At 41.7% G+C, this 15,908-nt stretch overlaps 1 protein-coding gene across 1 annotated transcript in view; it reads left to right on the top strand.

Moving 5' to 3' along the window:
- The window catches only part of ADAMTSL1 (ADAMTS like 1), a 440,698-nt gene that overhangs the window by 348,457 nt on the left and 76,333 nt on the right, over nt 1-15,908 (top strand). The window contains exons 21-22 of the mRNA XM_030920098.1: nt 4,977-5,105; nt 14,085-14,264. Of these exons, the coding sequence (XP_030775958.1) occupies nt 4,977-5,105; nt 14,085-14,264 (309 nt within the window). The remainder of the gene's footprint in view (nt 1-4,976; nt 5,106-14,084; nt 14,265-15,908) is intronic.

Genomic DNA, 15,908 nt, shown 5'->3' on the forward strand with positions numbered 1-15,908 from the left:
TACAGGATAAACAGATATGGGAGAAAACAAAAAATATAAAAAGCAAGTATAAGACTCCAAAGGGCATTTCTGAATTAAGGTTGTCTTCACATTTAATGAAAGCAGAGAAGAGTGAATGTAATTGTAGAATATCCTGCCTATAAAATGGTTAAAACAAAATTAAATCCACTTACCAAAGGTTAAGCTTTGGTTATATGAATATGATCTCATGTGGACCCTATTTCCCCAAAGTGTTCGATGAATGAGTCTTTTCATTGTATTTTGTAGTCATGTGCACAAAGTGCTGTATTTTATATCCAGCTGATAAAGGCCTATTAAAACACAATGTACACAGAACTATGACTTCTGGGAAGATGGCATAGTTATACTTTTCCCTATTCTTACTGCTAAGTACCACTAAAGGTCCTGTACATTATATATAAAACACACATAAGGAGACTGAAAAGTAAAGGGAAGAAAGCCAACTGACCAAAGACCTTGGAAATCAAACTGTAAATTTGTTGGGTTTTCTTTTTGCCTCATAAATCACAAACTTGGAGCTCAAGAAGCTGGCTACTGGTAAACACCAATGAGTACCAAAAAAAAAAAAAAAAAAAAAAAAAAACAACGCCAGCTAGAAGCCTAGAAGCCTTCTCTCTCTAACCAAAGGACCAGGAAAGGGGAATCATAGCAAGACAGAAAACCTTTAGCAAATTCTACTCTAGGCTACCAAATGCCACTGAAAACACTGTGTCCACCACTACCCACACCAGCAAAGGCTGAGCAGGAAGCCTAGATTCCCCCGCAGCCAGCCTCAAATGAGGTGCCCCCCAACACTCATGGAGGGGAGTATCAGAGATTTTCAGTCCTCGTTCATTACACCTACCAGACCACATGGGGAGACCACATGGGGAGCCTGGAGTTCCACCTTCACACTGCAGTGCCCACCTTCCCCTCCACACTGGGATGGTGAAGAGGAGGTCCCCTGGAGAGTGAGGACTTGTACCACCTGCCCAAGGTGAGGAGGCTTCTCCCGCAGCTGTGTAGTGGGGACTGTGTGGGGATCCAGAACTCCCACTCCTGCCCAGCAGTAATGAGGAGCCCCCTACTTGGGTAAGAGAAGAGGCCAAGTGGAGAACTTGGACTTAACCTTCACTGGGTAGTAACAATGAGGTATCTCCCTGCTCCAATACCTGAGTGATTTTATAGAAAGCAGCTAAAACAGAAGGTTTAAATAAGATCCAAAGTCTCATAACTAGAAAAATATACAGGTTTCATCTGAAACCTAGACATCATGAAAAAAACCACCTTCACCACCCTTTTTCATTGTAGTGCTATAACTTCTACCCAGTGCAGTTATGTAAGAAAAGGAAATAAAAGGCATAGAGACTGGAAACAAAGAAATACAACTTATCCCTGTTTGCAGATGAAATGATTGTCTATATAGACAATCAAAAGAAAACCAAAATAATTAGGTTAATGTAACAAAATATAACAGGACTTGTATCTCAGAAACAACAAACTCTGATGAAAGAAATTAAAGAAGATCTAAATTAAAGAAGATAAATAGACATACATACATTGTTCATGGATTGGAAAACACAATAAAGTCACGATGTCATTTCTTTCCTAATATACATGTTTAATTCCTATCATAATCTTACTAATATTTTATACATGTAGAGAAGATTATTCTAAAATGTATATGAAAAAGCAAAGAAACTAGAATAGCCAAGAAGCAGGAGAAATCAGCGAACCTAATTTCAGAATTAATGATATAGCTACAATATAATTGTAGAGGGATAGACACATAGATCGGTGGAACAGAATAGAGAATAGAGAACTCAGAAACAGATCTACACAACTGTGTCCAACTAATTTTGACAAAAGTGCAAAAGCAATTCAATGTAGGAAAGATAACCTATTCAAGAAGCGGTGAGAGAGCAATTAGACATCCATAGTCAAAAACTAAATGGGCTTTGACCTCCTATCTAAATGTGACCTCTCACATCTTACCTAAAAATTAACTCAAAATGTATCACAGACTTAAACATAAAATGTAAAACTATAAAACATTTAGAAAAAAATAGGAAAAATCATCAGCATCTAGATCTAAGTAAAGAGTTCTTAAACTTGATATCAAAAGCATAATCCTATTTTTGCTTTTGTTGCCTATGTTTTTGGGATCTTTTCCAAAATATTGCTGCCCAGACTAATGTCATGAAGTGTTTCCTCTATGTTTTTTCCTAGTAGTTTTATCATTTTGAGTCTTACATTTAAATCTTTGATCCATTTTTAATTTTTATGTGGTAAAAAGTAGGGGTCTAGCTTTAGTTTTCCCAGCACCATTTATTGAGGAGACTGTCCTTTCTGTATTCTGTGTTCTTGGCAGTTTTGTTGAAAATGAGTTGGCTGTAAGTATGTGGATTCATTTCTGTGTTCTCTATTCTGTTCCATGGGTTTATGTGTCTGTCTACAGAATGAGAGAAAATATTTGCAACCTCTTTATCTGGCAAGAGATTAATATTCAGAATATAGAAGGAACTCCAACAACTCAACAACAACAAAAAATTAATTTTCAAAAATGGACAAAAGATAAAAAAGAACAAGATCAAATTTTCTTTGTAGGAACATGGATGGAGCTGGAGGCCATTATCCTTAGCAAACTAATGCAGGAACAGAAAACCAAATACTGCATGTTGTCACCTATAACTGGGAGCTAAATGATGAGAACACATGGACACACAGAGAAAAGCAACAGATGCTGGGGCCTGGTGGAGGGCAGGAGGAGGGAGAGGATCAGGAAAAAATAACTATTGAGTACTAGGTTTAATACCTGACAGATGAAATAATCTGTACAACAAACCCCCATGACACAAGGTTACCTATGTAACAACCCTGCACATGTGCCCCTGAACTTAATTAGTTAATTAATAAGGGCAAAAGACCTGAATAGACATTTCTCAAAAGAAGACATACAGATGGCCAACAGGCATATGAAAAATGCTCAACATCACTAATCTTCAGAGAAATGTAAACCAAAACCAAAATGAGATATCACCTTACCTCTATTAGAATGGATACTATCAAAAAGACCAAAAAAAAAAGCAAATACTGGTGCAGATGTGGAGAAGAAGGAATTCTCATACATTGTTAATGGTAATGTAAATTAGTATAGCCATTATAGAAAACAGCGTAGATGTTCCTCAAAAAATTAAAACTAAATTAAAAAAAAATTAAAACTAGAACTACCATATGATCCAGCAATCCTACTCCTGGGTATATATGCAAAGGAAATGAAAACAGTAATCAAAGCGATATCTGCACTCAAATATTTACTGCAGCACTATTCACAATATCTAAGATATAGAATCAGCTTAAGTGTCCATGAACAGATGAATAGATAAAGGAAATGTGGCATATATGTTCAGTGGAATACTTTTCCACCATAAAAAAAATGAGGCCAGGTGTGGTGGCTTACGCCTATAATCCCAGCACTTCGAAAGACTGAGGTGGGTAGATCGCTTGAGCCCAGGAGTTTGAAACTAGCCTGGGCAGCACTGGGAAACCCTGTATCTACAAAAAAAAAAAAAAAAAAAAAAAAAAAAATTCTGTCCAGGTGTGATGGCATACACCTGTACTTTCAGCTACCCAGGAGGCTGAGGTGGAAGGATCACTTGAACTTGGGAGGCAGAGGCTGCAGTAAGCCAAGATCACACCACTACCCTCTAGCCTGGATGCCAAAGCAAGACCAACCCTGTCTCAAAAAAAAAAAAAAGAGAGAGAGAAAAAAAAAAGAAATCCTGTTATTTGCAGCAACATGGATGAACCTGGAGGTTATTATGTTAAGTGAAATAAGCTAGGCACAGAAAGACAAACTTTTCTTTTTATGGATCATGCTTTTCAAAAATTTTTTGTTGACACATAATAATTGTACATATTTATGGGGAACAGTCTGATTTTTTTGGATACATGTATACATTGTATAAAAATCAAATCAGGGTACTTAGCATATCCATCACTTCTTACATTTATCATTTCTTTGTGGTCAGGACATTCAAAATCCTTTCTCCTAGACATTTTGAAATATACACATAGTCACCCTACTGTGTAATATAATACCAGAACTTATTCCTCCTATGTAACTATAATTTTGTGCCTCTTGACCAATGTCTCCCTGTCTTCCTCTCCCAACTCCCTTCCCCAGTCTCTGGTAACCACTATGCTAGTCTCTACTTCTATGAGATCAACTTCTTTAGATTCTACATATAAGTGAGATAATGCAGTATTTGTCTTCTGTATCATTTCTTTTTTGAGACAGTCTCACCCTGTCACCCAGGCTGGAGTGCAGTGGTGTGCTCTCGGCTCATTACAACTTCTACCTCCCATGTTCAAGCGATTCTCATGCCTCAGCCTCCTGAGTAGCTGGGATTACAGCTGCATGCCACCACACCTGGTTAATTTTTGTATTTTTAGTAGAGATGGAGTTTCACCATGTTGGCCAAGCTAGTCTCAAACTCCTGGCCTCAAGTAATGCACCCATCTCAGCCTCCCAAAGTGCTGGGACTACAGGCATGAGCCACTGCACCCAGCGCTCTCTATTACTTCTTATAATTGCATGTGAATCTACAATTATCTTAAAGTAAAAAAATTTAATTTTAAAAAAAGGCCCTGTAAAACATGATGTCATAGGTTATTTGTTAAGTTAATGATTAGAATGCATAAATCATCTCAATTTGTATAACATGCTCTATCTTCAAATTCTTCAATCCTTGATCTTTTACTGACAACACTATGGTTGGTAGGAAGGTAGGTAGGTAGGTAGGTACGTAGATGCTTTTATACTGTGCACTTACAATTTTTCAAGAGAAAACATAGTTATTTGCAAAAGTCTGGATAGACCAGCCATGCATTGGTGGTTAGCCCACATTTCAAAGGAATGCCCCAATTTCCACAGTCACCACCAAGTAACATCTCATATTCTTTCTTATCTTCAGGAAAGCCACTAGTGAAAACGTCACGAATGACCGTGATCAACACGGAGAAGCCTGCAGTCACAGTCGATATAGGAAGCAGCATCAAAACAGTGCAGGGAGTGAATGTGACAATTAACTGCCAGGTTGCAGGTGAGAAATTCATGTATGTATTTGTTCACATGTTAATGGAGCCCTGTGCTAGGTTGGGGATACAAAGACAAATTAGACGCAAATTTTACTCTCAGGGATATAGTGCTAGTAGGAAAGCCAAAGCATGAACCTCAGTCCCTCTGAAAGTAGAAAGCGCTGCAGAAATTTAGAGGAGGAAAGATTAATTCTGACTGGGACAGGTAGGTAAAATTGATCTTTTTATGTGTATGTTTTTCTTTAATCTTAGCCTTCCATACAGATAGAATGTGAACATGCAAAGATGGGGGCAAGGAGTTCCAAGTGGACAAAGGAGAGTGATAAATTCATGGAAGTAGAAAATCCTCTAGGCTGTAGAGAGAACAGTGTGAGCTGTAGTCTGGGTGGAGCCCAGAGTGCAGAAATGCAGGTGGGAAGTGACGTTAAAGAGCCATGCTTCCAAAAGCAAAGCATTGAAGGGAATGGATTGAAAAAGGGAAATCCTAGGACAGAAAGGCCAGGTAAGACCCATCACTGTTGTTTAGAGGAGAGGTCATGGAAGCCTGAACTCAGGGCAGTGGGGATGGGAAGGTAAGGACTGGATGGATATGAGAAAGATGGCAAGAGGTAAGGCCAATAGCAGCCTGGAGCTTGCTCGAATCAGAAGTTGGCAGGAGTTATTAAAGAAGATAGCCAGTGGAGTTCTGATAAAGGCATTGCCCTCAGGTGGGCCTTGCAAACTCAGAGACCAACGGGGACCAGGAAGGCACAGGGAAGCAAAGAGTAGTAGACAATAGGGGGTGGTAATATGCTGTGTATAAAAATATTTACTTCAATTAAAAGACAGAAAACACCTACATATAGCAGAATGAGGCCCAGCTACTATTTTTCCCTTCCTGTAGACCACTCATTTGTGATGTGTACCCTAGGAGTTTCACTGCCACAACGAGATGAAGAAATGAATGGTTCTTGTGCCATTGGACAGCTAGTTTTCTGATTGCTGTCCTCATCAGATATACCACACAGTGGCATGGCCACGCCAAACCCAGGTTCCCCGATCATACCCTATGTGCAGAGTAGACAGGCAGTGGCACCCCATGCTTTGGTGGTTTCTTCATCTTAGATCTTCATCATCTGAAGATTTACCTCACTTTGTTACTTATAAGACCAGAAACCCCATTTTAGAGTAAGTAGGAGGAATATCTTAACCTAGGACTTACTATTTCCAAATAATAGCCAAGTCTGATTTTCTCTGAAATATTCTGATAGCTTTAGGATATCTGAAATATGGCCAGACCTGGTGGCTGACACCTGTAATCCCAGCACTTTGGGAAGCTGAGGTGGGCAGATCACTTGAGCCCTGGAGTTGAAGACCAGCCTAGGCAACATGGCAAAACCTTGTCTCTACAAAAAATACAAAAATTAGCCAGGTGTGATGGCGCATGCCTGTAGTCTCAGCTACTAGGGAGGCTGAGATGGGAGGATCGTTTGAGCCCAGAGGTCAAGGCTGCAGTGAGCCATAGGCATGCCACAGCACTCCAGCCTGGGTGACAGAGCGAGAACCCTATCTCAAAAAAAAAATAGGATATCTGAAATATAAATATATCTTTGTAAATGTGCATTAGCTTCGCCTTTGTAAAGTGTCTCATGGCCTTTGTGATGCTTCCCTTCCAGCCTCATCAGTGAAATCTAGAACCAAGTCCCTTCAGTCCCTGTACTCCTAGACAGGTAGTAAGACAAAACCCCTGACAGGGATTGGCATGAATGAGCTTTCTCTGCAGGGATTAATGGTGGTGCCAGTAGGGCCCTTTCTGCAGAACCATCACCCCCCAACACACACCTGATCACTATGGACACATGCTTTGGTGAGGAAACACTGGTGATATGATGGACCACGTTGTGTACCTTCTTGAGAGGTGGAACTGGTAGGAGTAAAAGAATAAGGGAGGGGCCCGGTGCGGGGACTCACACATATAATCACAGCACTTTGGGGGGCCGAGGTGGGTGGATCACCTGAGGTCAGAAGTTCGAGACCATCCTGGCCAACATGGTGAAACCCCATCTCTACGAAAAATACAAAAATTAGCCAGGCATGGTGGCAAGTGCCTGTAATCCCAGCTACTCAGGAGGCTGAGGCACAAGAGTCACTTGAACCTAGAAGCAGAGTTTGCAGTGACCCGAGATTGAACCATTGCACTCCAGCCTGGGCAATAGAGCAAGACTCTGTCTCAAAAAAAAAAAAAAAAAAAAAAAAAACCTAGAGGAGGAAAGGGCAGCAAAACAAGGAAATGGGCATTTAAAGGAGATTGAGAGAACCAGAATCTGGTTGAGGAAGTATTTACACTGGGGAGCCTACGACATTAAAACAAGCTTTGGTCACTCTTCCGTGTCGCCTGGGGCCCTCTCTCCGGGACTTCATCCAGAGGCTCACTTGATAACCTTACAGTGAGAACCTAGGTTGTTATACCTAGTTTTCCCTGGCTGTGGCATTGCAGTCTTTATTTTTGTTTTTACCCATAAAACCATCTGTATTAATGCTGATTAACTAAAATAAATATTTGTGTATTTGTCATTATTCCCTTTGTTAAATAAGATACTCATTCAAAGTAGGTGGGAAAGAGCCTGCTTTTAATTACACAGTGAATTAGCTGGACAAGGAAATCATCTGTGAGCTTAGTCTCCAGTTAAAATACTGACAGCTATAATGCTAAATGCCAAATGGCAGAGGACTACTTTTACTTTGCTGCTATAAGTGGCTCTTATGGCTCTTTCCTTACTCTTGGACATCTCTATCCCATTCGTAGTCAGGCAGCTTAGTGACCTCCTGATTGGTTAGGTGGGATTCTCTGAGCACCAATAACACTGCCAGTAGCTAATACTCTAGCTTGAGAATTTGCAACCCAGACTTTGGTAATAGACAGGGAAGTGGGACTCCATAAGGGCCTCATTAAAGAAGTATTTTATGTCAAATTCATTCATGTTATTCGTTTGGCAGTTTTTTATGGAATATTTAATCCAGCTTAGATCAGATTTCTCCTAATCCAAGGAGCCACAGATAAACAAGATACAATTTTCAGGAAGCTCACAGTCTGGGAAGGAGAAAAGTTATGAAATATGTAATGATAATACAATGTGATATTCAGATACAGTTGTTGTTTTCTTATTGTAAAATATTAAAGTACTAAAGAAATTTTAGAAAACACAGAAAAATTCAGGAGGCCAAAAAGGAAAGAAAACAGCTGGTTCAAAGTCGTTCTCTCCAAACTCAACCACAGCTGACATTTTATTATATTTCCTTAATCATTCCCTTTTATCCTGCTTTATTTCCTCTCAGTAATAAACATTTGTCTGTATCATAAGCATAATTTTAATGGCTATATAATAGCCTATGTTAAGAATATTATGTAATTTACCTAGACTGACTCAGATGTTTGAATTGTTAGCAATTTTTCATTAAACAACTTTTTGCATACATGTGCTTTCAGCTTATAAAGTACAGCCTCACACATTCTTCCCAGTCCTGAAGCATCAACAACATTAGGCAATGAGTATGATAGGTTTTTTCTTGAAAAGTGACCTAATTGACTGTATTACTCCCATGCGTGTTCTCTATTCGTTCTCTGAAGAGGTCAGAAAACTGAGTCGGCGATAAAGGATCAGGGGAAGAAGCAGTGTTTCAGTAAATAGGAACAGAATGTGCAAAGGGCCTGAGGTAAAAAGAGCATGCTGCATTTAAAGAATTAAAACCTGGCTGGCAGTGTGGCTATAATATCAAGAGCAAAGAAGAAAGTAGCATATGAGGCTGAGGAGGTGTGGGTAGGCAGGGGCTAGATCTTACATGTTCTCATAGATTATGGTACAGTTTAGGTTTTTCTCCTAAAAGCAAAGGAAGCATTTGAAGGACTTACTTAGGAGATAAAATCAGCAGGACTAGGGATGCACAGACAGTTCAAGAGTCAGTGATGGGTGGTGTATTAGGATAGATTAGACTCTGGTATCAAGTAGATGCCCAAATGTATAATGACTCAAACACAATAGAAGTTTTATTTTTGCTTAGCTAAGTGCCCAAAGAGTACACCTGGTCATCTGGAGAGGATCTGCCCCCACAGTGTCATTCAGGGTCACAGGATGCTGGTTGCTCTGTCATCTGAAACACATGCCTTCCAAGGCCTCCCTAGGGGTTACCTCTATCCTATCAACCAGGAGAGGGGAAAACAGAATATGGGGGATGGTTGAGAAGGCTTTTAAGGGCAACACCTGGAAGGAGAACACATTAAGACTTTTCACATTCCTTTAGTCACATGGCCACGTGCAACTACAAAGGATGCTGGGGAAGGTGGACTCACTGGGTACTCAGGAAAAAGAGGGAAACCGGTTTTGTGAACAGCTATCATTGTCTGCCACAGTCAGTATGGAGAAAAGTGGAAGGCTGGAAACCTTCTTTCCAGACTGCCATGGTTCTTTAGAATAAAGAACTGACAAGGCTGACAGTTGAGTTACTGTATCCTTTCTCTTTTCTTTCCCTAAGCCACTCTACCTCCACACCTCCTAGGAAGCTTCTAGAATTTCCCATGTAAAGGTGTACCTTTGAGTGGACACCCCACCTTGAGACGCTGACACACCGCCATGGTGCAGGCAGCCTTCCAAATATAGTAAGAGATCCAATTAACAAGAATACCCTGTCTGGGATTTTTTTAAAAAAAGAATATTATAGCATCACCCTACCTGGCAGCTCCGTGGACATCAAAGGCACTGAACCTTGTAATCATATCTAGTTACCACCCATTATGTCTAAGTTCTTTTACTGATCCTTTCAAGCAGCAGGGAGAGCATGGTGCTGTTGAAAAGATATACCACAGGGGAAAATGTAAACATGGGTTCTTTTCCTTCCCAGGTTTAAGATACAAATAAAACCAGGGAGGTTAGCATGTGGAGCCTATCCAAGTAGCTGGTCAACAACAACATAGCTCTTGGATTTTGTTCTGTGGTAGAGCATGTTTTCTGTCATTTTCAGGTGTTTCTTTTTGTGGCATTTGCTGTCACACCACAGCAGGCTAGAAAAGATCATCTCCCACAACCTGACCAAGGTTCTCAACAAGAAAGAGCTAACAAAGCCAGAACACATGGATTCTGGAACCTCTCTCCTGACAACACCTTGATTTTACAAACACAGCAGAAACATTAATTCTGAAAGTAGAAAGGAATTAAGCATTTGACAGTTCAGAAATACTAAAGCAGCAGTTCAGATTTTCTCTCAAGAGTCAGGCTAGTATAATGGCAGGCGGTGTACACTCGTTAAGATGGGGACTGTTGGCACTAAAGGTATCTCAGTTTGAATCCCTACCCTGGCACTGGTGGGTTACTGGTTGGCTGTAGGGTAGGGAATTTGGGGGAACAGGAACTCTGCCCCCATGTAATCGTTCAGGCATCCAAACAAATGTGACCTTAGGCAGATTTCTTCATCTCTATGAGACCCTTTTTCTCATAAAATGGAGTTATTAAATAGTACCTGCTTCACAGGATCATTGTGAAAAATGAGTGATTGTGTTTCTAAAATGTTTGGCTTACAGCAAATGTTCAGTCAATGTTATTTCTCCCTTTAACACACTCAGGATACGTTTGCATGGCTCAGTGCACTCCAATGTTGAGGTATTCTGAACGTCAATATTAAGCATATGTATCACTACCTTTTCAAGGGACTGTGTGGAACATTCAAGGGCTGGTGAAGTTTTCTAAAGCATCATTGTCATCTCTTGAGAGAAAAAGGAAAAAAAAAAACTTTATAACACCTCAATTATTGTTTTCTCTTTCCTCGTTCTACATGTGTAATGTCAGAGCCAGTTATGGAAGGACGGGCTATCACTCCAAGGTGTCTTTGTAATATCATTCTCTGCCTAAGGCCCACAATTCGAGGCAGGAAGTCCTCAAAATGTGGCACCAGCAACAACAGTACCCACATCGGCAAACTCATAATGCAGATCTGTGCGTGAATGAATCTGAGAGAGGTTTGCCAGTAGATTAAAGAATGATTCCCACTTAATTTCTCTTCCCTTGGGACCACTTGTCATGTCCACAGTTCCAGGTTTACAGAAACTGGAGCTTTCTTCCTCCACCCTGCTATTCTGAACACTTCCACTTCTCCCATGAAGCCCCCTACTGTCACCAGAGGAATTCCACCCTTTTGGTTTATATCCAGTCCTGTCCTCTCAAACAAGCACAATTTTAGAGCGGCATGAGACAGACAAACATAAAGGGAATGGAAGAAGCTTGCAAGCAATTCCTGGAGGAGTGAGAAATAGCTCCCAGGTCTCTCTCCATCCCTGGGTTCTCTCCCTTCTCCCTCTGTTCCACCCTCCCTCCTCCCCTCTGTCACTCTCACTCTCATTTTCTCTCCCCCTGAGGCTCTGTGTTTGCTGCCCACAGCCCTCCTCAAAGGAAGATGCAGGCAGTAAGTGCTGCATGGAGCAATGTGAAAGAAAGAGAATGAATATTGGTAGAAAATGGTTTGCAGGGCTGGCATGGTGGCTCGTGCCTGTAATCCCAGCACTTTTGGAGGCCAAGGCAGGTGGATCATCTGAGGTTAGGAGTTCGAGACCAGCCTGGCCAACATGGCGAAACCGTGTCTCCACTAAAAATATAAAAATTAGCCAGGTGTGATGGTGCACACCTGTAATTCCAGCTAACTCCAGAGGCTGAGGCAGGAGAATCGCTGGAACCCAGGAGACGGAGGCCACAGTGAGCCAAGATCATGCCACTGTACTTCAGCCTAGGTGACAGAGCAAGACTCTATCTCAATAAAAAAATAAAATAAAATAAAATTGTTTGCAGGACCTCATTTTTCCTTGTTCTTTCAGGAGAAAAATAACTAAAAGTGCTTTTCTTTAACTTACTTCTGAGGCTTTCTCCTGAATGCTGTGGATCTTTTTTTTTTTTTTTTTTTTTTTAATGGGAAAAAACTAAGCTCAGGGCCCAAAGTCCAAGCTGGCATGGACAGGCATCACGATGCTCTTGCTCTCCCTAGTGGTGCTATAATGAAAAATCAGCTGTTCCACCCCTCACCTGTGTCTTTTCTCCAGGTATCTTTAGGGATGATGCCAACCTGGCCCCTCTTATGCACTTGAGCATCAAGTATCCTACTGCTAGAGCCAGATTCATGTGTGCCTCTCTCTGATGTGACAAGGCTGTGGTATCCAAGTCTCCACCTGCTTTCGTAGCCCCGCCTCTCTTTCTCTAGCCAATTTCAAGGACACGTAACAAATACACAGGCAACTCCTTGAAGACTCTGCATCCTCAACAGAAGGCTAGCCATTAAGGGCAAATTGCGCTTATCCCAAAGGCAAAAACGAGCCCCAGCTCAGGGAAAACACTAGATCACTAGACTAAGGTCTGGCTCCTGGGCCATTTCTGGCTTTGACCCCATTTCCTAGGACTTGATACTTCTTTTTTTTTTTGTTCCTGAGACGAGTCTTGCTCTGTCCCCCAGACTGGAGTGCAGTGATGTGATCTCGGCTCACTGCAACCTCTGCCTCCCAAGTTCAAGTGATTCTCCTGCCTCAGCCTCCTGTGTAGCTGGGATTACAGGTGCCCACCACCGCGCCCAGCTAATTTTTGTATTTTTAGTAGAGATGGGGTTTCACCATGTTGGTCAGGCTGGTCTCAAACTCCTGATCTTGTGATCCATCTGCCTCAGCTTCCCAAAGTGCTGGGATTACAGGCATGAGCCACCGTGCCCCGCCAGGACTTTACACTTTAAGCATGCCCTGGATACATGCCAGTAAGTTCTATAAGTAAACTGTGTGAGCTGGGTCCGCAGGCTGAGGTGTGCTTTCCGCTCCCTAGAGACCTGTGAATCTGTGCCACACACTTTCAGTCTCGCAACACACTCAGAGCCTGGCCTCCTATAGGATCCTCCTAAAACAGCATGTAGGAAGGCTCATCCTAAACTCCCAGGGCCTGTTTTCCAGCATGTCAACCACAAGGAAACTTCCTGAGGAATTCACGGACGCCCTTAGAGCACAGAGCCTGGCTTCCAAAGACAGAACTCATCCCAAGTCAGCAGATGACGTCCCCATCTCTCTCACAGAAAATAAACTTGGATTGTGGAAAGAGTTGAGCACTTTCCTTTTGTCCTTTTCCTGTGGTTCTACTGATACTACCATTTCATGTTCTCTTGCTCTGAGAAGAAATGTAGGCTTCCAAAAATACAAGCATGTTTTCTACATAGAGTGTGAACTCCAGTAACAATTTAGCAGCTTCCATTCATCTAGTTCATACATATATTTTAATGTCGTATAGCTTTTCACTTTTTATTAAAATATATCTATACAGAAAAGTACACGTATCATAAAGGTACCAAGTGAACACTCCCCACCAGACCAGCCTCAGGTCAAGACACAGAGCATCGCCAGTGGCCAAGCCCCTCGTCCCGTTTCTCAGTCACAACCCCTCCCCGTTCATTCCATTGACTGACTAACAGCGTAGATTAATGTTACCAGGTTTTGGTTTTTTACTTAGGGAAAGGAAATTATACAGTATGTTTTCTTGTGTCTGGCATCTCTTACGCAACATTATGTTCATTTCATGTAGTTTCATTTTCACTGGTGTATACGTTTGGTTCTCATGTTTTTCAAATACGTTTTCTCCAAAGAATTTGGGTACTCTCCTTCCACCTTGGCAAGCCCCCCGGCCAGTTGCCTGTTTCCTGGCCTCCCTCTTCCTGCCTCATCACTGTAGGTTTAAAAGGCAAAAGATACGGAGACAACTGATATTTTTATCTTGTATCAGCATTTATTCTCATTCTTTGGTCACCCTGAAGTCTATATCCTTATCCTACCAGGCTCTGGGCATTATTTAGTTTGGCCAAAGCATGGTGGAAGATGGCGCTGTAGAGCAGCCCCAGGGAAGGGGGATTCAAGAAGCTATAAATGCCTCTGGGCTCATCTGAATGTGTTTGACTGATGAGTGTGTTGTTGTTTTTTTTTTTTTTTTTTTTCTTCTTCCTAGGAGTGCCTGAAGCTGAAGTCACTTGGTTCAGGAATAAAAGCAAACTGGGCTCCCCCCACCATCTGCATGAAGGCTCCTTGCTGCTCACAAACGTGTCGTCCTCGGATCAGGGCCTGTACTCCTGCAGGGCAGCCAATCTTCATGGAGAGCTGACTGAGAGCACCCAGCTGCTGATCCTAGGTAAACACTTCAAAGCTGGTTGCCTCTGCTGCACCCTGTTGGGGGTGACTATCGAACCCACCCTCTACCTCCTTTGTGCCCTAATCCAATTAAGGACATAAAAGGTAAAATCGGTATCCCTTGGCTTCTTCCCAATGTAGGGCCTTTTGATAGAACACAGACTTTGAGCCCAAACAAAAGCTTGAACCCTGGCTCTACCATTTACTAACTGTCTGGCACTCGGCAAGTTACTTCACTCTGCTAAGCCTTAGATACTGGTCTCTATGTGGAGACTCCAGACATGAGGACTGCAAGGGGAGAACAGGTATCTCAAACAGAGATACCTGAATTAAAACAATTATCCTTAACTCTTCCTGCATTAAGGACTTCTTTGAGAATCAGATAAAAACTATGGATTCCTCCTTCGAGAAAAATTCATACATGTAAAATGTTTCATATAATTCCGGGAAGCTTATGGTCTGGTCCACCTAAAGTCTCCACATGTACCCCTAAACATAAGAACCCCTAATTAAAGAGTCTGGCGTGGCTCCTGGTATAAAATGGGTGCGGTGCTTAAAAATAACAGTTGCTGGGACACCATCCACAATCTGATTATTGCCCAGTTCTGGACTCAGCCATGTTGCAAGCTATAACCATTTTTGCCCCCTGGACTAGGGATACCCTGCTGTTCTTCCCCACTGAGTCTGGGTGCTAGGGAGATAAAATTTTTTAAAAAATGAAAAACTTATTTTTGGCTTTCTCAGAAAACAGAGCAATTATTAGAGCACTTATGCTCTAATTATGTGCTTTCTCACCTACAGAAAGCTGTCATTCTAAGGAAAAAAAGGAAAGATGTAAGAAATAATAATTCACGCCACACATACATGCATACACATACATTACAAACTTCCTCAGGGAAAAATAGTGAAACTTTACACTTCTGTTTTCACACCCAGAGTTGAAGATATACCAACCCATAGGTCCTTCTAGACCCTGCCCACTCAGATTTCAGAGAGGCCCAAACGGGTTTTCATCTCACTGGTGGCTGCATAAACCTCCAGCCATCTTAGGAAGCCACAGAAAATTGGCTCAGAGAAAGATGTCATTTGTTTTGCACTGGGTTTCATCCAACTGAGCTGCTAGTCTGGAGCCCAGAGCCCAGGGAATATTGCCCCACACTGAGTTATGGTGCTTACCAGTAAGATTTTTCTCCCTAATAATCCTTCCTTGTTGCCTCTGCTAACAGAGATGAAAGTCTAAGACGTAAGGCTGCTGCTGTGGCTTTGCCAATGAAGTGTGCATGTTCTGTAGGCAGGTGCTTACTGCATTCCCACTGTAATACAGTGTAACAGTGAACATGGTGTTCGCAGAGCAAAACGTCTTCCCCATTTTCATCGTACTTAATGGGGGAAAAATCACTAGCAAGACTCTTAAGTTTAAGGCTTTTCTTGATCACAGTTATTGGTTTATTAATGAAAGTTTGTTAGCTTTTAATAGGTACTTTATGAACATCAAAGCAATGTCTCTTTTAATCCGCAAAAATGTAGCTTAATTTTTAAAGGGGGAATTTTGTGGACGAAGCTGAGATTTCACCCCAAGTTCTGTGACTTAACCTGTACCATGAGGACTTGAAGTGTAGGAAGGCAGACTTCCATCCGTGTATTC

The sequence above is a fragment of the Rhinopithecus roxellana genome, chromosome 16 (assembly GCF_007565055.1).
Source record: "Rhinopithecus roxellana isolate Shanxi Qingling chromosome 16, ASM756505v1, whole genome shotgun sequence".
Classification (NCBI taxonomy): Eukaryota; Metazoa; Chordata; class Mammalia; order Primates; family Cercopithecidae; genus Rhinopithecus; species Rhinopithecus roxellana.